The 22,039-nt window shown below is 33.3% G+C and overlaps 1 protein-coding gene across 7 annotated transcripts in view; it reads left to right on the top strand.

Moving 5' to 3' along the window:
• The window catches only part of Blimp-1 (PR domain zinc finger protein 1), a 130,807-nt gene extending 108,992 nt beyond the window's left edge, over nucleotides 1-21,815 (top strand). For 3 of the 7 annotated variants that reach the window (XM_072538166.1, XM_072538162.1, XM_072538167.1), the window contains exons 3-9: nucleotides 4,003-4,191; nucleotides 7,817-7,936; nucleotides 9,152-9,199; nucleotides 13,240-13,492; nucleotides 14,146-14,815; nucleotides 14,894-15,900; nucleotides 19,491-21,815. In XM_072538166.1, coding sequence (XP_072394267.1) covers nucleotides 4,003-4,191; nucleotides 7,817-7,936; nucleotides 9,152-9,199; nucleotides 13,240-13,492; nucleotides 14,146-14,815; nucleotides 14,894-15,900; nucleotides 19,491-19,723 — 2,520 coding nt within the window. In that variant the 3' untranslated portion in view covers nucleotides 19,724-21,815. Of the gene's footprint in view, nucleotides 1-3,999; nucleotides 4,192-7,816; nucleotides 7,937-9,151; nucleotides 9,200-13,239; nucleotides 13,493-14,145; nucleotides 14,816-14,893; nucleotides 15,901-19,490 lie in introns of all 7 variants that reach the window. The other 4 variants (XM_072538164.1, XM_072538161.1, XM_072538165.1 and 1 more) reach the window with 2 other exon arrangements.
• Nucleotides 21,816-22,039: the final 224 nt, after the last annotated feature.

The raw sequence follows: 22,039 nt of genomic DNA, 5'->3' as shown, positions 1-22,039 counted from the left end.
ACAATAAATATTTATTAAGTATTGATATGACGTATTATTGACACCCAAAAATAAATTTTATAAAGGCCATCACTGGTAATGAAATGTTTTTTTTTTATCTACTTTTTACCTTTTTAAAAAAACTAGTTACCTTATCAATATGAACATTGATAGTTGGACATTCAAACTTAATTATCTTTCTGTCAAGTGATTAATAGTATTATTGTAGTAAACGTATTCAAAAAGTCTTTGTATCTTTGAACATGAAGTTAACTGAAACGCAAAGAATTGAAATTCTCATAATGATTGGTTATGGAGATAAAACACGTACGCAGAAAGAAGTATGTGCGTTATTTAATAATAAATACCCCCGTCGAGAACTAATTTCACAATCCACTGTAAGCAAAATTGAGAAAAAATTTAGAGAAACGGGTCATGTTAAAGACCTTCCTAAAGGTAGTAGAAAACCAATATCTGAAAACCAACAAGTAGACGTTCTGTTAGCTTTTCAAGATAATCCTCATAACAGTTCACGGCAAGTAGCATTAGATAATGACATGGACCATTCAACAGTTCTTAAACAGCTAAAGAAGGAAAAGTGGCATCCCTACAAAGTAAGTTTAGTACAAGAACTTATGGAAGATGATTTTGATAGACGAATTGAATTTTGTGACATTATAATGGAACGAAATAACAGAGATCCGATGTTTTTAAAAAAGATTATTTTCTCTGATGAAGCTACATTTCTACTAAACGGTCATGTCAATCGTCAAACTTATCGGTACTGGGCTACGGAAAATCCACACTGGATGCAAGAGTACCGTACTCAATACCCAGAGAAAATTAATGTTTGGGTGGGAATAATAGATAATAGGTGTATTGGACCATACTTTTTCGAGGTATTTAGAATTTCTTCAAAAGTTCTTGCTTCCAGAATTGAACCGGTTGTTTCCAAACAGAAATGATTTATGGCTACAGCAAGATGGTGCGCCTCCACACTATGCTGTCTTGGTACGCAACTACTTAAACAACGTCTTTCCAAATCGGTGGATAGGTCGAAGAGGAACAATAGAATGGCCGCCTAGGTCACCTGATTTGACTCCTCTTGATTTCTTTTTATGGGGATATTTAAAAAGTAAGGTGTATCAAAATAGACCACAAAATATTAATGAACTGAAAGAAAGAATAGGTAATGAGGTTGTTCAAATAACTCCGGAAGTTTTAGAGAATGTTAGAGAAGAGTTCGCGGCACGGCTTTCTCATTGTATTTTAGCTGAAGGTAAACAATTTGAGCACTTAATTTAGGTTTCGTTGTATTTATTGAATAATACTTAATAACTATTTATTGTAATAATAAAAATTTAATTATTTTTTTAAACAATTACAAACTTTAATTACTTAGACATATTGATATAGCTGAATAGGTATTTAAAAAGACCTTTCAAATGATGTATTACAATACCCCCTTTCTATTCAAAAATTTTAGCAATGACGTCATCACGCTCACATAGATGACGTCAAAAATAAAAATGTATTCTTACGAATAGCTTATTTAAAAATAAAAATCGACGGGTTTCAGGATTTTTCCTTAAAGTCTCCGGTTTACGAAATAACGAATTTATTCCTTTCATTTCCACCATACTGTATACTAATTAATATAATGAACCAGAAATAAATCTAAAAAAGACAAAATTACTAATACAGACAAGAAAGATGGAAAATAAAGACCAAATTAGGGTAGAATACAATGTTAAAGCAGTAAACCTTCACATTCCAAGAAGTCGAATTCAATACAGGGGTTTTAAAAAATAGTTGTGTTTGGAAAACGAAAAAGTCAAAGTTACGAGTTTATTTTATGGTTTGTTTATAACAAGACAATAGCATTAATAGTGGTTAGAACTTTGCATCTCGAAAAACACAAAAATCAAAGAAATAAAACCCAATTTCTTTCTGCCTTGCATCTCTCTGAAAAAAAGAAGTCATAACTGCAACGGTATTCTTCTCACTATCAAGCTCATCCTCGTAGAATGTTAAGTTTACGAGGACATCCACGTAAATTACAAAGTAACCAAAAAAACCTAAATCAATTTCTATTTTGAAATTTATATTAAATTTGTTTTGATTAAGATTTGGCTGTTTTTTATTTAATGTAACTATTTCGATAACTATAAACTTGCAAAGTTCTATTAGTTAAATATGAGTCACATATATTAACTAAATAATGTAGCAATCTAGTTCTGTCTATCTTGTGAATGCGGGCTTTCTTCCAGACCGTGTTGTACGCCTTTTCGATGTCAATGATGGTCATAGTCTAGTTTTCTGGTTTCTGTTGAAACATATTTTCGTGTCGCTGATTACTCTTGCTAGCTGTAGTTCGCAGTTTCTTCCTCTTCTGAATCCGAATTAGTCTTCTTGGATTATTCTTCCTCTTTCTGCATGCTTCATCAGTCTTCTGTAGATGATCTTCTCCAATATTTTTCCTATTGACTCCAGGAGGGATATTGGCCTGTAGTTTTCTGGTCTTCTTCCGTCCTTCCTTGGTTTTATGCTATATCTCTGCCTACTGGAATACTACCCACCTTGCATTTCTTAGTCAAAAGTGAAAGATGCCTGATTGACTGTATTATCTCTTAGAAATTTTATTTCCCCTTTTCAACTCCTCTCTGTTTGACCTCTCTCCTTTTCAGGCCAATTTTTTTATGATCTCTTGTTACAGTTCTTCTCCAGCTATTATCCGGTCTTTCTTTTCATTCAAGTGCCTCCATTCTATTTGCCTTCCATTAATTTTAATTTTCGTTTCTTGGATGTTGTTTTTTAAGGGTTTCGTTTTTTCTGTATTTATTTTAAAGCACATCACATTGGAGTATTTTACAAGCTTGTCGATCATCTTTTGCATATGGTTGCTATGTTCTATTAGGAGACAAAATGTCGTCTGCAAAAATCAAGTCTTCCTACTGGTTGTGCAAGTTCACCCTAATATCTGTTATTTTATCGCTTAGTTTCTCCATGATCCAATCCGTTATGATTAGGAATAGTATCGGGATAGTACGCATCCTTGTATAGTTATATCTTTGTACAGTTATATCTTTTACCATTTCTCCCACACGTTCCAGTCTGGTTCTGTATCCCTTGTAGAATAATCTGATCAGGTTAATATATTTCATCGGTAGTCCATATAATTTCAGAGTATTCCATATTTGCTCTCTGTTTATACTATCGAAGGCCTTTTTGAAGTCAATAAACATATTAATCTTTCTTTTACATTCGCTGGCGTGTTCCAAGCGTTTAAAGCAAAAGCCTGCTTGGTTGCTACTAAGTTTCTTTTCTAGCTCTGGCTTTAGTCTATTCAATATGACCTTGGATATTATTTTGGATGTGGCGCTCAGCACTATTATTGCTCGCCAATTCTCGCATATACTTAGGTAGCCCTTTTTTAGTAACTTAATGATTACAGACTTGTTCCATTCCTTCGATAGGTTCTATACTGATCTGCACTGATTTATTATATATTGAACCAACGGTTGTGATTTGTGACATAAGTTTTACTTTTTTCAGAGCCAGATTCAACAGTATACAGGAGGGAGGGTCTCCCTGGCGCAGCCCGTTATTTGTTTTAAAAGGTTCAGACAGCTCCCTCCGAATTCGTACTCTACAATCAACTTTTTCAAGAGTTAGTTTTGTTAAATTTACCAAATTATTTGGTATTCCCAGCTCTTTCATTGCTTTAAACATTTCTCTTCTATTCACAGAGTCGTAGGTTGCTTTGTAGTTCATAAATATGTGTACTTACTTTAAACAAATCACTGAAGTACTTTCAAATACTTTCTCAAAAGTGAATGAGATACCTGATTATGTTTATTTTTTAATATATTATTTTATTCGATAAGAAAGCTCGTCGAACTGATAAGTATTTTTAATAAACAGATTTCTAATTAAAAAATAAAAAAATTTATAAATATGCTCAAAGTCTAGCAAACCTTCCATGGACCTAGTTTTCTATAATATATTTTTTTCTTTCAGCAGGAAATGATGGAAGAACCTACGGTTTCTTCTGCCAGCGAGTTCGACTTGGCGAACATTCGCGAAGAAGAATTCGAACTGCATACCACCTATATCGTTCCAGATCTTCCTGTCGATCCTGGAACGCCGAATCGAGCAGAAGCTACTCTTCCAAGAAATCTCGTTCTCAAGTCTTCCCAAGTAGTTGCTAACGTAAGTAATATTAGTACATATATGTTTACATCAATTTCATATATTCACGATCTTTAAGATTATGAAGAAAAACAAATTTACATAAAAGCTTCAATTTGGACTAGTGTTCGACTTTATGTTATTTACTGTATTTTATGGGAATTAACTACAATAAAATTCCCATTAAACAAAGTAGATAATATCTAAATGCCACAAGCAAATGGTTTCCGAACCATATTCAATTTTATATTATATTATCGCAGTATTTAATATCGCAATCGCCCTCCTGCATGCTTCTGTTTTGTATGGCGAGATATACTTCTCTCTTCAGTGATAACGGAGCACTTTTCCTGTTCGTTGTTCTCTCAAAATTTGTCGCCATTATATATGTTTAAACTATTAAAGTTATCTTCATATATAGATAATCATATATTATCTATAATTTTTGCCACAATATTACTTTTTTTATTTCTAATTTTTTGCTTTTTTGAGTCTTGGTTCCCAGTCTCCACTGCGATCTATTTTGTCACATTTGGCACATATCCACATTTAGCCTCTTTCTTTAATTTCACCATCGGTAACCCTCTCCAACTTGGTCGTGACCTATCTCTTCGTTGTCTTCCCTATGGTATCCAATCTAGTATCTGCTTTGGCAATCGATCTTCTCCCAAGAACGTGACCTTACAACTATAGTTGTTTGTATTTTTTGTAGTCAATCATTGTGTTTTCAACGTTCATCAATCTGCAAATATCCTCACTGGTAACCCTTTTTGACGTGATCTTCTAGATGACCTTTAAATGGATTTGACAAACCATTTGTCGTTTTCACTTTTATAATGGTGTTTTGTGTATATCTCATTCACAAAGTTTATTGAGCTAACACTAATGTTTTGTTTGTGGATACTGTCATAACCTTTCTTCATATTAACAAATAGAATACGTACTTTTTAATTAAATGCATTTTTTTTCTACTGTTTGGGTAATAGTAAGAAGATGATCGACAGTAGATCTTGCTGCTCTAAAGCCTGCTTGTTTTTCTGCTTTCATGTCTCTTATTCTGCTTCAATTTAATATTTCAAAAGTTTACTATATATTTTGGTGATCGTAGTTAGTTCTGACAATCTTCTCTGCTTCTCTTTTTATGAATGGTAGATAGATATGACAATTTCCATTCTTTTGAAAGTTTGTTGACATTAAGACAATTTTGGAACAGTTCTAATAGATGTTGTTAAAGGTTGTTTGTTCTATTTTTAATCAATTCTGCTGGGACGTTGCTTGGGCCTAGTGTTTGCAATTTTTTAATGTCTTACATATATTTTTAATCTCTGAGACTTCTGTTTGGATAGGCCAAGAACATTTTTGGATAAAATAACTGGTGTCTGGTTCTCGGTTATTTTTTCTCTTTTTAACGTATTCTCAGATACTACTAATAGATTGCGATTGGTTCTGCTATTATTATGTATAAATATTTGTTACAGCCTTTTACTTCATAGCCTTCTAAAATTAAATCTGATACTCTTGCCACTCTCCTAAATATTCGGTGTTTGTGCTGTTCATGGTGAGGTCCTTTTTTCGAAGAAAACTTCTTCATAAATTTAAAAAAAAAATGGATCAGAAGAGTTTATATTAATAGGCGGCTTATACTGCCCAGAAGTGACCGATTAAACCATTGTTTGCTTCTTAACTTCATATTATTCTGTCCTGACAGTCACTTTCATCGAGGCCTCTTTTCTCCATTGCTTCTTTGACGTTTTCCAACTTCTTGGTGGCCGACCTCGTTTCCTTTTTTTTTTACTTACAACCAACTCTATAATTTTTTTGGGCATTTAGTATTAATTTCTAAAAAGCCATACCACATCAGCCTTTTCTTTTCTATTATTTCTATTAAATATCTTACCATGTACATTGATAATTCTTCCAATTTTATCATTTCTGGCATGGTGTAGCCATGAAATATTGGCGCTTCGTCTCCAGTACTCCATTTCTTGGAATAGCAATTTGCCTTTCGAACTTTCTACATTTCTGAACAATATAAAAATATGCTTTTAACAATGGTTTTGTAAATAGACTTTTTTGTTTTATTTGTTATTATATGGTTCCAGAGGATTGAATTTAATTCGAAATAGCACGTCTTCCTTGATCAATTTTGTTTTTAATGTCTTGCTAGCTCATTCCGTCTGATGTTAATGATACACCCAATTTGAAGGATAAGCAATGCTTACTATTAAATTTTTTTGTAACAAGATCTTTCTTGTTTTCATCGCCAATTACCATATATTTGGTCTTATATACATTTAGTTTTAATCTCTTTTTCTCATATTACTCATACAGGTATCAGCACTTGATCGTCTACGAAGAGAAGAGAATATATTGTGCCATTACTCTTCGTTATTCCTATTTGGTTACATTTTCGTTGCCATATTTTGTGTGCTTCTTCCAGGGATATTTTAAACAATAGCTGCACTAAGGAACATCTATGTCTTGAGCCTTTACTAATCCAAAAATCTTCAGATGACGTCTTGCCTACTTTGACTGCACTGGTACATCTTGAGTTAGGGCTTTACAATTTTAATGTAACCTTTACTGACACCATTGTTTTTCATGTGCAACCACTTAATGGTACGGTATCGTAGGCTTTCTCAAGGTCGACAAAGGTTCAATGGATAGTTAGTCCTCTTTATAAGCTGTTTAATACTGAATATCCCGCCTAACAAGAGCAATCATCTTCGAAATCGTTTTGATCTTCTGATTCGTTAATTTGTTTTTCAATTCGGTATTTTAACAAAGCTTTTGGGTGGTATCTCATCGCTATCGAGGCACTTATTAAAGGTATCTGTAAGGATCTCTATTAATGTATTCGAAGCTGCTTTAAGTGGTTCGTTATTTGTATTTCCTGCATCAGAGGCATTCCTATTATTGCATGACATTTTCTATTTCGCTGCAGTTATTATTGCTTCTTTTTGAACTTTCCTTTCGTAGATTTCTTCTTAAGTATCTTCCTGAAATTCGATTCTATCTTCCGTTAGGAGCTTGTGATAATATTCTTTCCACTCTTAAATGCCAATAAGATGTAGTCCTGTATCGTCTTTTTCCTGTGCTCGTAGTCCACTAATAATTTTTCAGGCTCTATATTCGCTCTTGAATTATCGGCTAACTTATTAACTTCTGTATATGTTATTTCCCAGTAATTGTTTTAAGCATTATTTACTTCGCTTTTTGCTAATCTTCTTTGCTCATTACTTAGCTCCAGTAGCTACCCATTTGGCGTAAGCTTCCTCGTTCTCTTTCACCAGAATTTCTAGTTCATAGATTCACCATGGGCATTTCTTTCTTTTACAGTTGTTACAGGCTTTTTCCCCTTGAGGTTCTTTTGCAGTTGACATATATGTTCTCAGCTGACTCATCCTTTATCTGCGTAAGTTTGTCAGCCAGTCGTAGTTAATATAGGAATTTAATGGAATCATCTAAGTTATACTTGACGAACTGATTAGTTTCTTCGCTTTTTAAAAACAAGGTGTATAAGCATAAAAGTGCGCAATCACGGACTAATTCTTTGTCCTAACTTAAGCATCTATTGTATGAATATATTAAAGCAAAACTTTTAATGGCAAACCAATTATTACATCCTAAAAATCTTCTTTTTCAGGCTCAAGGTGTTTGGAGTACAGGATACATTCCACGGGGCACAAGGTTTGGGCCTTTAGTGGGAGAAATATATGCCAAAGATGCTGTACCTAGTTCCACCAATAGAAATTACTTATGGAGGGTAAGTTTTGTTTAAAAAATATATATGAAATAAATGTAAAGTAAAGTTAAAGAAGAAAATTATTTAAAATTAACTGCCTTTTAATATTGCTAACAACTATTTTTGAATATTTGGATATAATTTTTATTCTATAAATGTTTTTAAAAAGTTGCAAAAATGCTTTTATTACATATATTATTTATTGTAAATAATTGGTGAATTTTTTTTCATTCATTAATTTATCTGCATATACCTCTAAGTAGTACCTGTTAAACTCAATACATTTCTTACGGATAAATATGAGATTTAGGAGGAATTAGACACCATCTCCCCCATCTATTCATTACAGCTTTAGAATATGTGTTTAAGGAAGTAGATTGGGCTAAAAAGGGAATAAATATTGATGGAAGGAAAAAGGAAGCTTACAAAAGAATGGAAGAACTAAAACAGGAAATAAAACAAGTAGGCCTGAACATTAACTTCCAAAAAACAAAATACATGATCATTTTAGTTCCAAGTGATGTTCTGGGAATAGGTGGCAATGAAGTATATCTGGTTTATAGCTATATTTACTTGGGACATGAATTTAGAATAGGAAAGGCAAACAAACCTGTGAGATTTAGTGCCTTATAGGTTTGAAATGGCCAGCATTTGTTAAGATGCACATATTCTAAAAGGAACGCTAGTCATTTGCTTGAATAAAAAGTTTACAACTAATGCAAACTGGTGACAATAACTAAAACCAAAAAATCTGCTAGTAAATCAAAAGTAACCCAAAGAGCAATACTGAGGATAACAAGAAGAGGTATGATATAACCCGAAAAGGATAGTAAAAGAGATGACTAAAACAAAAGATTGGACAAACCAAATGGAGATGGACTGGCAATATAGAACGTTTAAATGATAATAGGTGGAATAAAAGACTCATACAATGGAGACATATTAGAAAACAAGAGACGGTCAGGTAGACCACCAACTAGATGGATGGACGACTTACGAAAAAAACAGGAAAGTTAATGCAAAAAGCACAGGATTAAGAAAAGTGGAAGAGGATGGGGAAGACCCGTGCCTAACAGTGGATTCAGAGGTTGATAAATTTGCAGTTCGCCAATTTATAATAAATAAGTTTCAATTTTTTATATTATGTATATATAAATAATTTTTCTGTTAACATTTTCTCTTTGGTGATTGGTTCTTAATACTTTTTTCTTAATCTTTTTTTTCTCTTTGGTATAGGTGCAAGTGGGAGAGGGATTCTATAAATTTAACGGCCGTGATAATAAGGTGAATTTTTATTTTTAATTTATACAAAATAAATAATTTATCTACCATTGTAAATTATAATTTTAAGTGACAAAATTTGATCTGTACTGCATTAAATATTGCATTTGCTACAATGATCATGTAGATCATTTTAACATGAAAACTGTTGTATAAATCTAAGGAAATTATATAAAAATATACTATAACTTTCATTATTTTACACATCTAAGTAAGTTTCTTTCACTCTCCGAAATACCAGTTTTTTATTGATATTTCTCTTAGAACTACGATTTTCCTTCAATCGTTTCACATTATCTTACAAAATAAATTAACTAACCTGTAATCTTTATTTAATAATACATATAATTTTAAACAAGCGTATAAAATTCTCGTGCAACATGGCAAACGGTGGTATTGATGTCAAGCCAAAAACAACTCAACATTTTCTGGAGGCTGTCAAGTATTTGTAGCGACTGATTATAATAAACGGTATGGCTCAGTCGTAAAGATACCTCATCAATATCTAGTCAACAGATTCCGATTTCTCCAAACCGACCATCTTCCATTTTATAAATGTGTTCCTGAAAATACTGATAAAACGGGTGTCACTCCGAAGAATTTAGAGAACGACAAACGTCTTGATGAATATCTTTATAGCACAAGTATATAAACACCCATAAAAATTAAGTAACATTCTATTGCAATTTTTATAATAATCCAATCGTCAGAGATTTGATTTTTAAAAACGAGACGAACACGCTGAATTTGACTGAGAAAGTCAATTTTGGGACCCCAAAAAGATGCAAAAAAATTTGCCACTCCTACTCCCGGGCTTCTCCCTAAAACCCCACTCCTAGGAGATTAGAACCGAAAACGAAAAAATGTCAAACAAGGAATATAATTGAAATAATTTTGAACTGCCCGCGTAACTGACATTCAAAATCGCCGGGTGATTCAAGCGTTGTTTCTGAGAGAATGGTTAATTCTACAGTTCATTCGGAAGATTAGGCTCTAACAATGGAAATTCTATAGTTTCCGGTCAATTGGAGTGATAAAGTTTATTAATCTCATGAGAATCGTAGAAAATGGCAAAAATCGCGCAACGTTTATTTATTTAACAGCTTTACAGAAACTGACTTCATTTCATAAAAATGCAAAAAAATTGTTACAAATTCTGCACTATTTACCTTCAAAACGCATTTTGATTTTTGTCCATAGAACATTCTAATCAAAAGATATCGAATTTTAACCGCCAAGTTGATAAAAGTTTTATTTAAAATATTTATTTCACGCGCGTAATTGACATTCAAAATAGCCGGTCGCTTCAAGGGTTGTTTGTGAGAGAATGGTTCATGATTCTGCGGAAAAAGTGCTAATAAACAGTTTTGTTCAAAAATTATCTCAGCTACATTTGTTGTTTAAAAAATTTTTGTCTATGACGTACAGATTCTTAGTGGATCCATGACCCTTCTCTTGAGTGGCAAACTTTTTTGTATTTTTTGTCCCCAAGTTGACATTCTCAGCAAAATTAAACTTGGTTGTATGATTTTTAGAAGTCCAGTGGTATTTTCGTCTCTGACGATTGGACTATAACATTAGTTTTTTTTGTCCTTTTAAATTCAGTATTACGAAATTACAAAAATTACGATTTTTTGCATAACATGACTTGGTGGAGATGTGGAGCTGTTTCTAAAATATATCGTGAATCTATAGTTAAATTTAATGATCGAATTTTGCTAGTAGCTTTCAATCAGGAATTGTATACGACAAGTTTACAATTTTTGCAAGAATGAATGTTACAGAACTATATATTCAGAGCATATAACGATTCTAATAGTAACATATTTACTGCAGAGCTGATCAAATTTTATAATATTTTACATACATATTAACAAAACATTCGTGTGCATACTGTATTAATTTAAAATTTTGTAATAAAAGGTAAACGAATATTGGCTAGGTATTATAGATTTTGCTACTGACTTTGATATACAGGGTGAGTGGGTATGGGCATAATATACGTAAAAATAATTAAAAATAACTTGTATATTTTGATTTGATTTTCATTTGTTTTTGAGCTATAGCGATACTAACACAAAGCTGTAATTTTTTATTTATTCAGTTTTAAATGTTACTGTAACACAAGTCGTTACAAAATTTGGCATTGTTGTAATAAATGGCTTTAATTGTTATTTATTTTTATAAGAAATATTCTGGAGTCAGCAGAAGTTGATCCAGGGATCAGCTCACGAAGAATTGGTACTCATTTGGGCATTCCTCAAATGAGTGTAATCAACACATTTCACGAGCAAGGCTTATATGCATACCACCTAAAACTTGTACAGAATCTACAACCGAAATATTATGCCATCCTCATGCAATTTTTTCAACGGATAAATAATAATCGTCGTGTTCTTTTGCGCACACTTTTTACCGATGAAGCAACATTCACCCGAGACGACATTAATAACAGCGCAACTCTTTGAAAATTTTCGGTAAACCTGTGGTATGGTGTGATCGATGGTTATTTAATTGGCCCTTTCATATTTGAGAATCGCCCTACAGAAGAGGAGTACTACTAAATTATGAGAACTCTTATATAACGTTCCACTAAACGTTAGAATGCAAATGTATTATCAGAACGATTGAGCTCTCGGTTAATCAACATTTAAACCAAATTTCCAAGGCGTTGGATTATTCGCAGAGGCCCTATTAGTTGGCCTCCAAGGTCTCCAGATCTAACACCATTAGACTACTTTTTGTGGGGCTGGTTCAAAAATGAGGTTCACAAGGTAAAAGTCGACATTCGAGATACACTAAATCGTCGTATTAGAAATGTTGCAAGCACAATTAGAACAAGCCATGGCGCAATCAGGAGAGCAACGTTGAATCCTAATAGACGAAGCAGAAAATGCTTACAGGTCAATGGCGATATTTTTGAAAATTTATTATAGGAACATTTAACATTAAATCAATGTTAAGTTTGTGTTATTATCACTAAAACCTGAAAACAAATAAAAATCGAATAACAACATATGAGTTATTTTTAATTATTGTTACATATAGTATACAGTCTTAAAGTTTGGTGCATTCCTCCTCACTCACCCCGTATAAAGTCAAATAAAAATCTCTTTTAATCATCATCACCTTTCTCTGATTGATTTTTCCCTACACTCGACCTCTCAGTAGTAGTTCACCATCATTTTTGTTTCATTCATGTCAAATTTCAATGTCTTTCAAAGATATACCCCTCCTACTACCTCTTACCTTATGTCTTCAGATCTTCATCTTTTCTATTTTTCCAGGGATTGGAAAATGAAGAGCTATTGGCATCAGTTTATAATTATTTTTAATTTTATCACTTTTTGATTTCCTCGTTTACTCATCCAAGCATTATTGTATAAAGTTATTATTATGTTTTCTTTATAACAATCTTAAAATCCACTACCGATAACTGATAAACTGATAGTCATCTAATTTTATATTGCATCCACACTCTTGGTGAGGCACTTCAATGAGAGAATGAGGTCTCCACACTCTTGTACCGACATAGACAAGACATACGACATAGACAAGTTCGATGCTATTGATGTCTTAGGATCAAGAATCAAATGTAGAACTACTAATCACCATCTGTGTTTACCAATTCTCGCCCATATTCGAGAGTGGAAGGATTGGGCAATGTACAATTTTATTTTAATTTTACTGTTCTTCTTCTTATCTTAACTCCTTTTACTACCATATTATTTTAAAAGTGAAATCATTCATAATACACTCACGTTTTTATATTCGACCCATCCCATTTTAACTCCAAACTATATCATCTCCTCCAAAATATTTATGTTTATTCGAATTCACACAAAATATGCTCCAATTATAACAAACATTTTCACAGAGAGATGGCCTAAACAATCGACTCTCCTTACCTATCATTTTTGCTGAAATATTTTCAAGAACACAGCTAACAAAATATCTAAATACCTACATAATAGTACTCATTTATTTAGGATTACAATACATTTACATTAGTTCTAATAAAATTCTATCTCTTAAATTTTCAGCTTTATAAAGATAACGAACTGTATTACTACATAGACGGATTTGACACTTCCAAAGCCAACTGGATGCGTTACGTGAATCCTGCTTATTCGGGTGAATCCCAGAATCTCATCGCCTGCCAATACAAGATGAACATATACTTCTACACGATCAAACCGATTTTGCCTAACCAGGAACTGTTGGTTTGGTATTGCAAGGAGTTTGCTGAGAGACTGAACTATCCCTTGAGCGGCGAACAGATGTTACGGAGATTAAGTAAGTATTATTAGTCTGCAATCCATTAATTTTAATAATGTATTTTTTTCTTTTCAATTACTTATGCTCTTTATTATTTATTACAATCTAATATGTACTTATATATAACCATTATATAGTACTGTGGATACTACGTTTCTTTGATCTACTTCTTTTAGTTTTGTTTTAAATCTCACTCCCTTCTCTTATTTCTTTCACCGTCTTCCACGTTTTTATCATACTTTCTTTATTTAATCCGTTCCTTATTTCTTGGTCTACAATTTATCTTTTCCTTGCTTAATTCCACTTGTCTATTTGCACTTGGTCGAGAGCCCGTACAGGACTGACTTAAATGACTCAAGTATGTCGTCGGGCGATGCCGTCTTCTCGACCATTGGTCAGAGACTGAATGCATCCGATGTCTTTTCCATTCAACTGGCACGATTAATCTCAGGATAAGGCTTTAAGTGCAGCCTGTTCAATTCTACTTCGGACATGAAAAGTCCTCATGTTCACAGTTTTTTTTTTAATTTTTATTAATTCATTCGTTATTTTTATTATTTATTTTTTAAATGAACAACTTCATTTTACACCAACTTGTTTCAGTTGAACTGTATCTGCTTATTTTATTAATATTAGTCGTTTTTTCACTAACGATACTTTTATTTGTGTAGGGCAACAAGCTCAACAAGCATCTGAGATAACCGTCAGTACTACGGAACCTCCTCCTTCTAAGGAACCACCGTATGAGCATCAGCTGACTCCGACGGAAGGCAGTGTACGATCTGATGAAGGGTACCACAGCAATGAGTACCACGATGACGTTTTTACACCTCCAGAAGATTCCAGTGACTCTGACAGTGAAAACAACTACGTTCTTGATTTTAGCAAGAAGACTCCTAAGGAAACTACTGTTATCAAACCAGTTTCTCCTGAAAATCAGAAAAATGAGTACAGGAAAGTAAAAATTAAGATAACGAAAGCTTATCACTATAAATCGGTGAAGAGCGAAAGTGAACCTGATGTTGAAAAAGACTTAACTATGGATGCTGCAGTACCTGAAGTAACAACACTAACCCCAAGAATTATCACTCCTCCGACGACTGTCATTGTGATGGATTCTCCACCTCAAGAAGTTCCTAATAAACCTTATTATGAAACTGAAGTTAAGAATACTAACGTTATATCGAGATACAGTCCTCCATCGTCGAGCATTTTGGAAAATATTCTTTTAAGAAATAGAATAGATACTAATAATAACGATAATCATCATAGACAGAGCAATGCAACCCCACCTCCCAGTTCACCGACGGAGATGGCTTATTCCTACAAGAAAAGTCACAGGTAATTATTTAACTTCTAAAAAGAAACTACTATAAATAATTTATAATATATGTATAACTAAAACAATTAATGTTCTAGGTACTCTACTTTACCTTGTAGTCCGGATTCCAGCTCCAACGTTCAGGTACAGAATATGATGCCCCCTAGTCCAGCAACCTTGAAATCAGAAGTACAAAATAACACTTATGTCCCACATCCCACGGACAACTATCACAGCACGATCCAATCAACAAACTATTACAGTGTGTACCCTTCTCCAAATGGTATTGTTCATAGTACCATAACATCATCTCCAACACACACGTACTCGCCTCCAATAACAAGCAACTTCAGCAATAATCATCACAACAATGGTACAAATTTGATCGTTCCGACAAGTCATATTGTCAGCTCTAATTTAACGCATCACTTATTGACACCTTTACCAGCTTTGCAAATTAACGGAAGAATGTCTCCTGGTTGCAAAAGTCCCGACGGGAAGTATGATCTGAATTTATGTTCAAGTAACCCAACAAGTCCCAACGGTGGGCCCTCAAGGGGTTATAGGAGCTTACCCTATCCGCTAAAAAAGAAAGATGGAAAAATGCACTACGAATGTAACGTGTGTTGCAAGACTTTTGGTCAGTTATCAAATTTGAAAGTTCACTTACGAACGCATAGTGGAGAGCGACCATTTAAATGCAATGTTTGCACGAAATCATTCACTCAATTAGCGCACCTTCAAAAGCATCACTTGGTTCACACCGGAGAGCGACCTCACGAATGCGGGATTTGCAAAAAGAGGTTCTCCTCGACATCTAATCTTAAAACTCATCTTAGGCTGCACAGTGGGCAGAAACCTTACGCTTGCGACTTCTGTCCTGCTAAGTTCACGCAATTTGTGCACCTGAAGCTTCACAAGAGACTGCATACTAATGAGAGACCATACATCTGTCAGGAGTGTGGGAAAAATTACATAAGTGCATCTGGGCTAAGAACGCATTGGAAGACGACCAGTTGCAGGCCAAACAACATTGATGAAGAACTGAATGGGGATGGATCTTCGAACGGATACTATGATTTTGCGGGATCTGATGCTGGTTTAGGTAAGTCAGATATTTAAATATACAGAATTATATTATTAATAACTCGGTTGTACCTGCATCATCATTAAATTTATACGAATTAAATCAAAACTTTAAATTAAACGTATTCGACATAAAAATTAGAAAACTTTAAAGTCTCGAATTGAATTTAAAATTTAAATAATTAGTAAAAAATAGTTGTAATCAAAGAAAGTGTCTCAAGACAGTTAAATCGGAAATTTTTCGGTGTCAATAACGATTCTTCGTCATATTGCTCTCTTTGTTCGATGTATAGATGTCTATTGGTTCTATGAGTAGAAAAGACACGTAATATATAACATAAGTCATGAATAGTATACAGGGTGAGTCATAACTATTGGGACATAGACTAAGGATAGGTTATTTGGACCAAAATATGGCTATTGGGTCAAATATGCCTTAATAAAATGTTGCTGAGAAAAAAGATACAGGGTGTTAAAGTTAATTTTTGTTTTTCGTTTTTTGCTAATAGTTTCCCTGTATATTTATAAATTGCTATCAGAATTGGCACAGAGGCATAATCTTAGACAAGAAATAGTATTTTATTTACAATTTTACGTTTTGTCATAGAGGGCGCCACGTGGATCATTCCTAATGATCAAATTGAGTCTAAACTTTTTCTGATGAAACTTTTTAGTAATTTTTATTAGAAAATATGACGTAAACATCATTTTTACGTAAAATTGGTACTCTTGTTTAAACATGATAATTTCAACCGTTTTCGATAAAAACGTAGTCGAACTGCTTAGAGTCTTAAAAAAGGATTTCAAATATTATTTCATTTACGAAAAGTATGCTTTGGACTGTCAGATAATTGTTGTTGGCAAATGTCATTTGTTCAGAGTAAATTATTTTTGATGTGACAGTGTAGTGTAATGTTGCATTTTTTAAAAGTAATCATTACTTTTTTTAATTAAAATGCCTCGTCACAATCATTTTACTAATGAAGAAATGCGAGATATGATTTGCGTATACGCACAAGAAAATTTTTGCGGTCGCTCGGCAGCCAGAAGGTATGGAATTTTATACGCAAACAGAAGGCAACCAAATCACAAAACTTTTGCAAGATTATATCGTAGTTTAGGTGAAACTGGGTCATTTCACACTAAAAATCGGGGTGGTCGACCGAAACAAATCACACCTAATCAAGAAGATGAACTTTTGGTTCGAGTAGATGAAAATTCTGAAATAAGTTCACGACATCTATCAGCAGCAACAGGAGTAAGTCAGTCGTCTATTGTTAGAATTCTAAAAAAAGAGAACCTCCATCCTTATCACTTCACTCCTGTTCAAAATTTACTTCCAACAGATCTTCCACGACGGTTACAGTTTTGCCACCGTATTCTGAATAAACATCGCAATGACAGACACTTTATTAAGAATATTATGTTCACCGACGAAGCAACTTTTACCAGACGAGGGGTTTTTAATTGGCGAAATAGTCATTATTGGGAAGAAGAAAACCCGCATGCTATTAAAGCTAGACATTTTCAGCATGAGTTTAAATTGAATATTTGGTGTGGCATTATAGGCGACCAACTACTATGGCCTTATGTTCTTCCTCCGAATTTAAATGGAGATTCTTATTTATTCTTTTTGGAAAATACTCTTAGTGATATTTTAGATGATCTGTCACTGGATGTAAGAAGAAAAATGTGGTTTATGCAGGATGGAGCGCCACCTCATTTTTCATTAGCTGTTAGAAATCATCTTAATGACGTATTTCCTCAACGATGGATTGGCAGAGGCAGTGATTTTCAATGGCCACCAAAAAGTCCTGAGTACAACCCGCTAGATTTTTATTTTTGGGGACATATGAAGTCCTTAGTTTATGCCAATGAAATTAATACACGAGACGAACTTTGGAGATACATTCAAAATGCAGCTAGTCTTATAAGTGGACAGAATAATATTTTTTTTAACGTCCGAAAATCCTTTATAAAAAGAATTAGAAAAGGCATAGAAATCGGAGGAGACCATGTAGAACATTTAGTTTGAGTTTTTGTGAGTTCTTTTAAGTTAAAGTGTGTTTAGTTTTGATTTATTGTCAAAACGGAAACCTTACGTTAGTTGCAACTTTATTTATTAGTTTGGTATTTGATAGTGGAATTGTAAATAAAATACTATTTCTTGTCTAAGATTATGCCTCTGTGCCAATTTTGATAGCAATTTATAAATATAAAGGGAAACTATTAGCAAAAAACGAAAAACAAAAATTAACTTTAACACCCTGTATCTTTTTTCTCAGCAACATTTTATTAAGGCATATTTTGCCCAATAGCCATATTTTGGTCCAAATAACCTGTCCTTAGTCTATGTCCCAATAGTTATGACTCACCCTGTATAATATTCGCCAAATGTACTTTATAATTTTTTATAATATATCTTTTCCATACCTATCCTTTGACAGTATCTATTTAAATTTTGCTAGTATCTAGCTATTCTGGCTTTACAATCCCATCTATTTTGAGCAAGTTAGTGGGTAATAACCGGCACAATAATTGTTCTCTAGTCTTACCGATTAATTGCCCACCTCTGCAAGCTCGTATTCCAATTTTGGATCTTTCTCTTCTTATAATGGGTATATCAAAGAGCATTTTTTCTCACTGAGTTTCTTCTCTATCAACATTACATGTCTTATCCACCTCAAACGTCCTATTTTGATATATTTGACGATTTTGATTCATGGTATAGTCTGTACCTTTCGAAGTTATATCATGTTCTCCATACGTCATCATCATTTACCGCTCCTAAATTCTCCTCAGTAGTTTCCCAAAACATCTTAACATGTTTTCATTATACACAAAATAAAAGACCTGCAGCTATCTCCAAAAAAAAGTTAAACGGTTTTTTCGAAAAAAAAAAATGAATACTCAACTAAACCTACGAGTCAAAAATTTGTAAAACCCTTAGCTAATGCGTGTGAATTTTTTGAAATTTTAAAATATATTGTAATCCACTTATCTGGGTCTGAGTCTTATAAAAAAAATTGAAAAAATTGATTCAGATTGTATCGATTTCAAAAAATATGATAACCCTGCAAAAACTCTTAAAAACACTGAAAACACAAGGTTTTTTTTTAATAAACCTATATAGCCTATAAAAAACCCTGATTTGATCTATTTTAAAGCCTACACAATGGGGAAAATCCCCAAAAAAGCTCTAAAAACAGTTTTTTGAAGGGTTTTTGAAGGGTCTTACGGAGAGATCTGGAAAAATCAGAAATATAGTTTCTGATTAAATACACGAAATAGAAAAAAACTAGACCTGTAGTCACCTCAAATAAAAAGTTTTAGGCTTTTTCCGAAAAAAAAATGCATATTTAAGTGATGTACACTCAACCTATGTGAAAAGCCTCAAATATGAGTTTGAATTTTTTGAAATTTTGAAATTAATCGCGAAAAAAAAAATAAAAACGAAAAAAGTTCTCTATTTTTTGATCACGTAAAATTTTAAAAAATTGAATTCTAAAGTGGGGACATTTTGCCTTCTTAACGGGAAATACCCTTTAATAGATTGTGTACTTCATTAAAATATGAAACCTATGAATAACATTTAATTATTTATTTTAGGACCCATCGAGTTAAAAGACGGTTCGGAAGATCCGAAAGAACCGTACGAGATCCACACCTCTCAGCCGCAAGTAAGTCACACAGTGCTCCATCCTGGTCTTTCCAGGCCGCTTCCATCTCTAATTCAGAACGGGGCTCACCAGAGAGCGCCATCGAACTCTATTCACACTGGGAAAGAGACCAGACCCAGTGTCATAGAGTCTTCGCAGCCCCACATCATTGAATGTACCTAGATGTATTTTCCTGCTCAGTAGATGTTAGTTTCTGTTAAGTTTTTAATGTTTATTTATTACTAGACGTTATTTGTAATGCTGTGTTCCAAAAATTGTGGATTCTTTTCTATGTTACTGCAGACTCGGTTACTTATGGAAACGGAAATGATCTGATTGAGACTATTATTAAAAATATTTGCAGCGATACGATTTGTTTCATATATACATCACAAATAAGTTTTATTTATCTATAAGTTGATAAAATTATTACTTTGATGAAAATCGTCCATTTTATTTATCCTAAATATCCTAGCGTTAATTTTATTTACTGTTTTTGTTCGCATTATCTTCAAAATTGGTTGTGTCTGTAGTTAAAATTTTCCACAATTATATAATATCACAACCAATATGGAGCATCTTCTTAGTCGCATCTTTATAGATATTAAAAGAGTTTTTCCTATTCGTGTCTTTACTTTCGTAACATGGTTGTGTTAATGACAACCTTATGTACAAATACTTTCCTAATTTGTCATGCACAACTCTAAAGGCTTAAGAAATGAGGAAATTAAAACAAGATGTGGGGTAGAAGGTCCTCTGTAATAGATTCACAGCTAAGAAAAGGCTTTCCTAAACAATAAAATTTACATAAATTCTAATTTTGGAATTCCCCACTACAAAAACGCAAGCAAATACAAAGCTGTCTCAAGATACGACTCACCTCCTACTCTCTTCAGCGCTATTTTACATTTTGAATGACAAAAAATGGTGGTTGTAGTGAATTACTTGATTTAGATGTTATCATCAATGTCTTTACTACACTCATGGATAAAAATATCGAATATTTTGGAATGTTCCAATTTTTTTTTTGTAGTCACTATTATTTCAAAATAATTTTAGATTACTGATAATACTCATATAGTAGGCTAATGTACTCAACTGGTTTAAAATATTTTGATGTTTATTTTGACGTTTATTCAGTGGTTAGTGTCATTCGTACATTTTATTATAAAAATCCTTCTTCACGTAAAGGAAAAATCATACTAATTCGGTTATTTTTAGTTTAATTTATTAAGTTTAATTAAATATTGTTTTGATTTAACTAAGTTTAAAACAAGTATCCCACCAATTCGGCACTGCGATGAAGTCCAAGTAGCACATATTGCAATTTTGTACGAGGAGGGATATGCACAAAAAGGTATCTCACGACATCTCAGCAGAACTGAATCTGTTTCAAATACTCTAAAAAGGTACCGCGAAACAGGAAATTTTGTACGAAGGTCTGGTCAAGGACGCCCAAGGTGCACAACCGCAATTGATGACCGTTTTTGGTTCTTAATTCTACACGAAATCGTTTATTGACAACGATGCACCTCAGAAATAAGCTATTTTTATGAGACCAGAATCCTAATATGGAAGCCAGATGATCAAAACTACGTCTACAGAAGAGTTGGAGAACGATTCGCCAGCTGCAGTCTCGCCCAGACCGTTAGTTTTGCAGTTGATGGCATAATTCTTTGGGAAGGAATTAGTTGGGAGGTACGTACCGCACTTGTGGAAGTGATTGGACGGATGATTGGTGACTCTTAAGTTTAAAACATCCTGCAAGATCATGTTTTGTCATATGTTGGTTACATTGGATATGAAAGATTCACGTTAATGCCTGATAATGCTCAACCACATGTCGCTGCCATAGTGAGTAATTATCTTGATGAGGTCCAAATTCGAAGATTGGATTGGCCACCGTCTAGCCCGAATTTAAATTCAATAAAGCACATGTGGGATCACCTAAAACGCAGCATACGACAAAGAAATCCCGTTCCAAATACGATAAAGCAGCTTAGGCTTCTTGCACAGGATGAATGGAATGCAATTTCCCAAGGATATGTCCAAAATTTACTTGCAAACATGCTGAGAAAGATGCAAGCAGTAATAAGAGCTAGAGGGGAAAATACTCTTACTGATCATGCACTTCTTTCAGTTTAAACCAGTTGTTTAAGCAATTTAAATTATCATTTAAGTTTAGAGTAAAATAACCTTATTTACCCAATATTAAACATTTATTTTTTTCACAATTTTCTCCGCATAAAAACTTAAAATTCTTCATTTAACATTGTTAAAATAAACTCTATTTTACAATAAACGACTTGCTTCACCAGAATTTATTTTGAAAAAACAAAAATTTGAAAATTCCAAAATAATCGATATTTTTGTCCATGAGTGTATATTGACAGATAGGACAAGGCGTGCCTAAACAATAACACCTACATAGATTCTAATTTTAGACGACCAAAGGACTCAAAACAGGAAAATAGAACGTAATCAACATATAGAAAAATG

The sequence above is a fragment of the Diabrotica undecimpunctata genome, chromosome 7 (assembly GCF_040954645.1).
Source record: "Diabrotica undecimpunctata isolate CICGRU chromosome 7, icDiaUnde3, whole genome shotgun sequence".
NCBI classification, from domain to species: Eukaryota; Metazoa; Arthropoda; class Insecta; order Coleoptera; family Chrysomelidae; genus Diabrotica; species Diabrotica undecimpunctata.
Note: the sequence above shows the minus strand (reverse complement) of the source record. Positions and strands in the feature narration are given on the sequence as shown.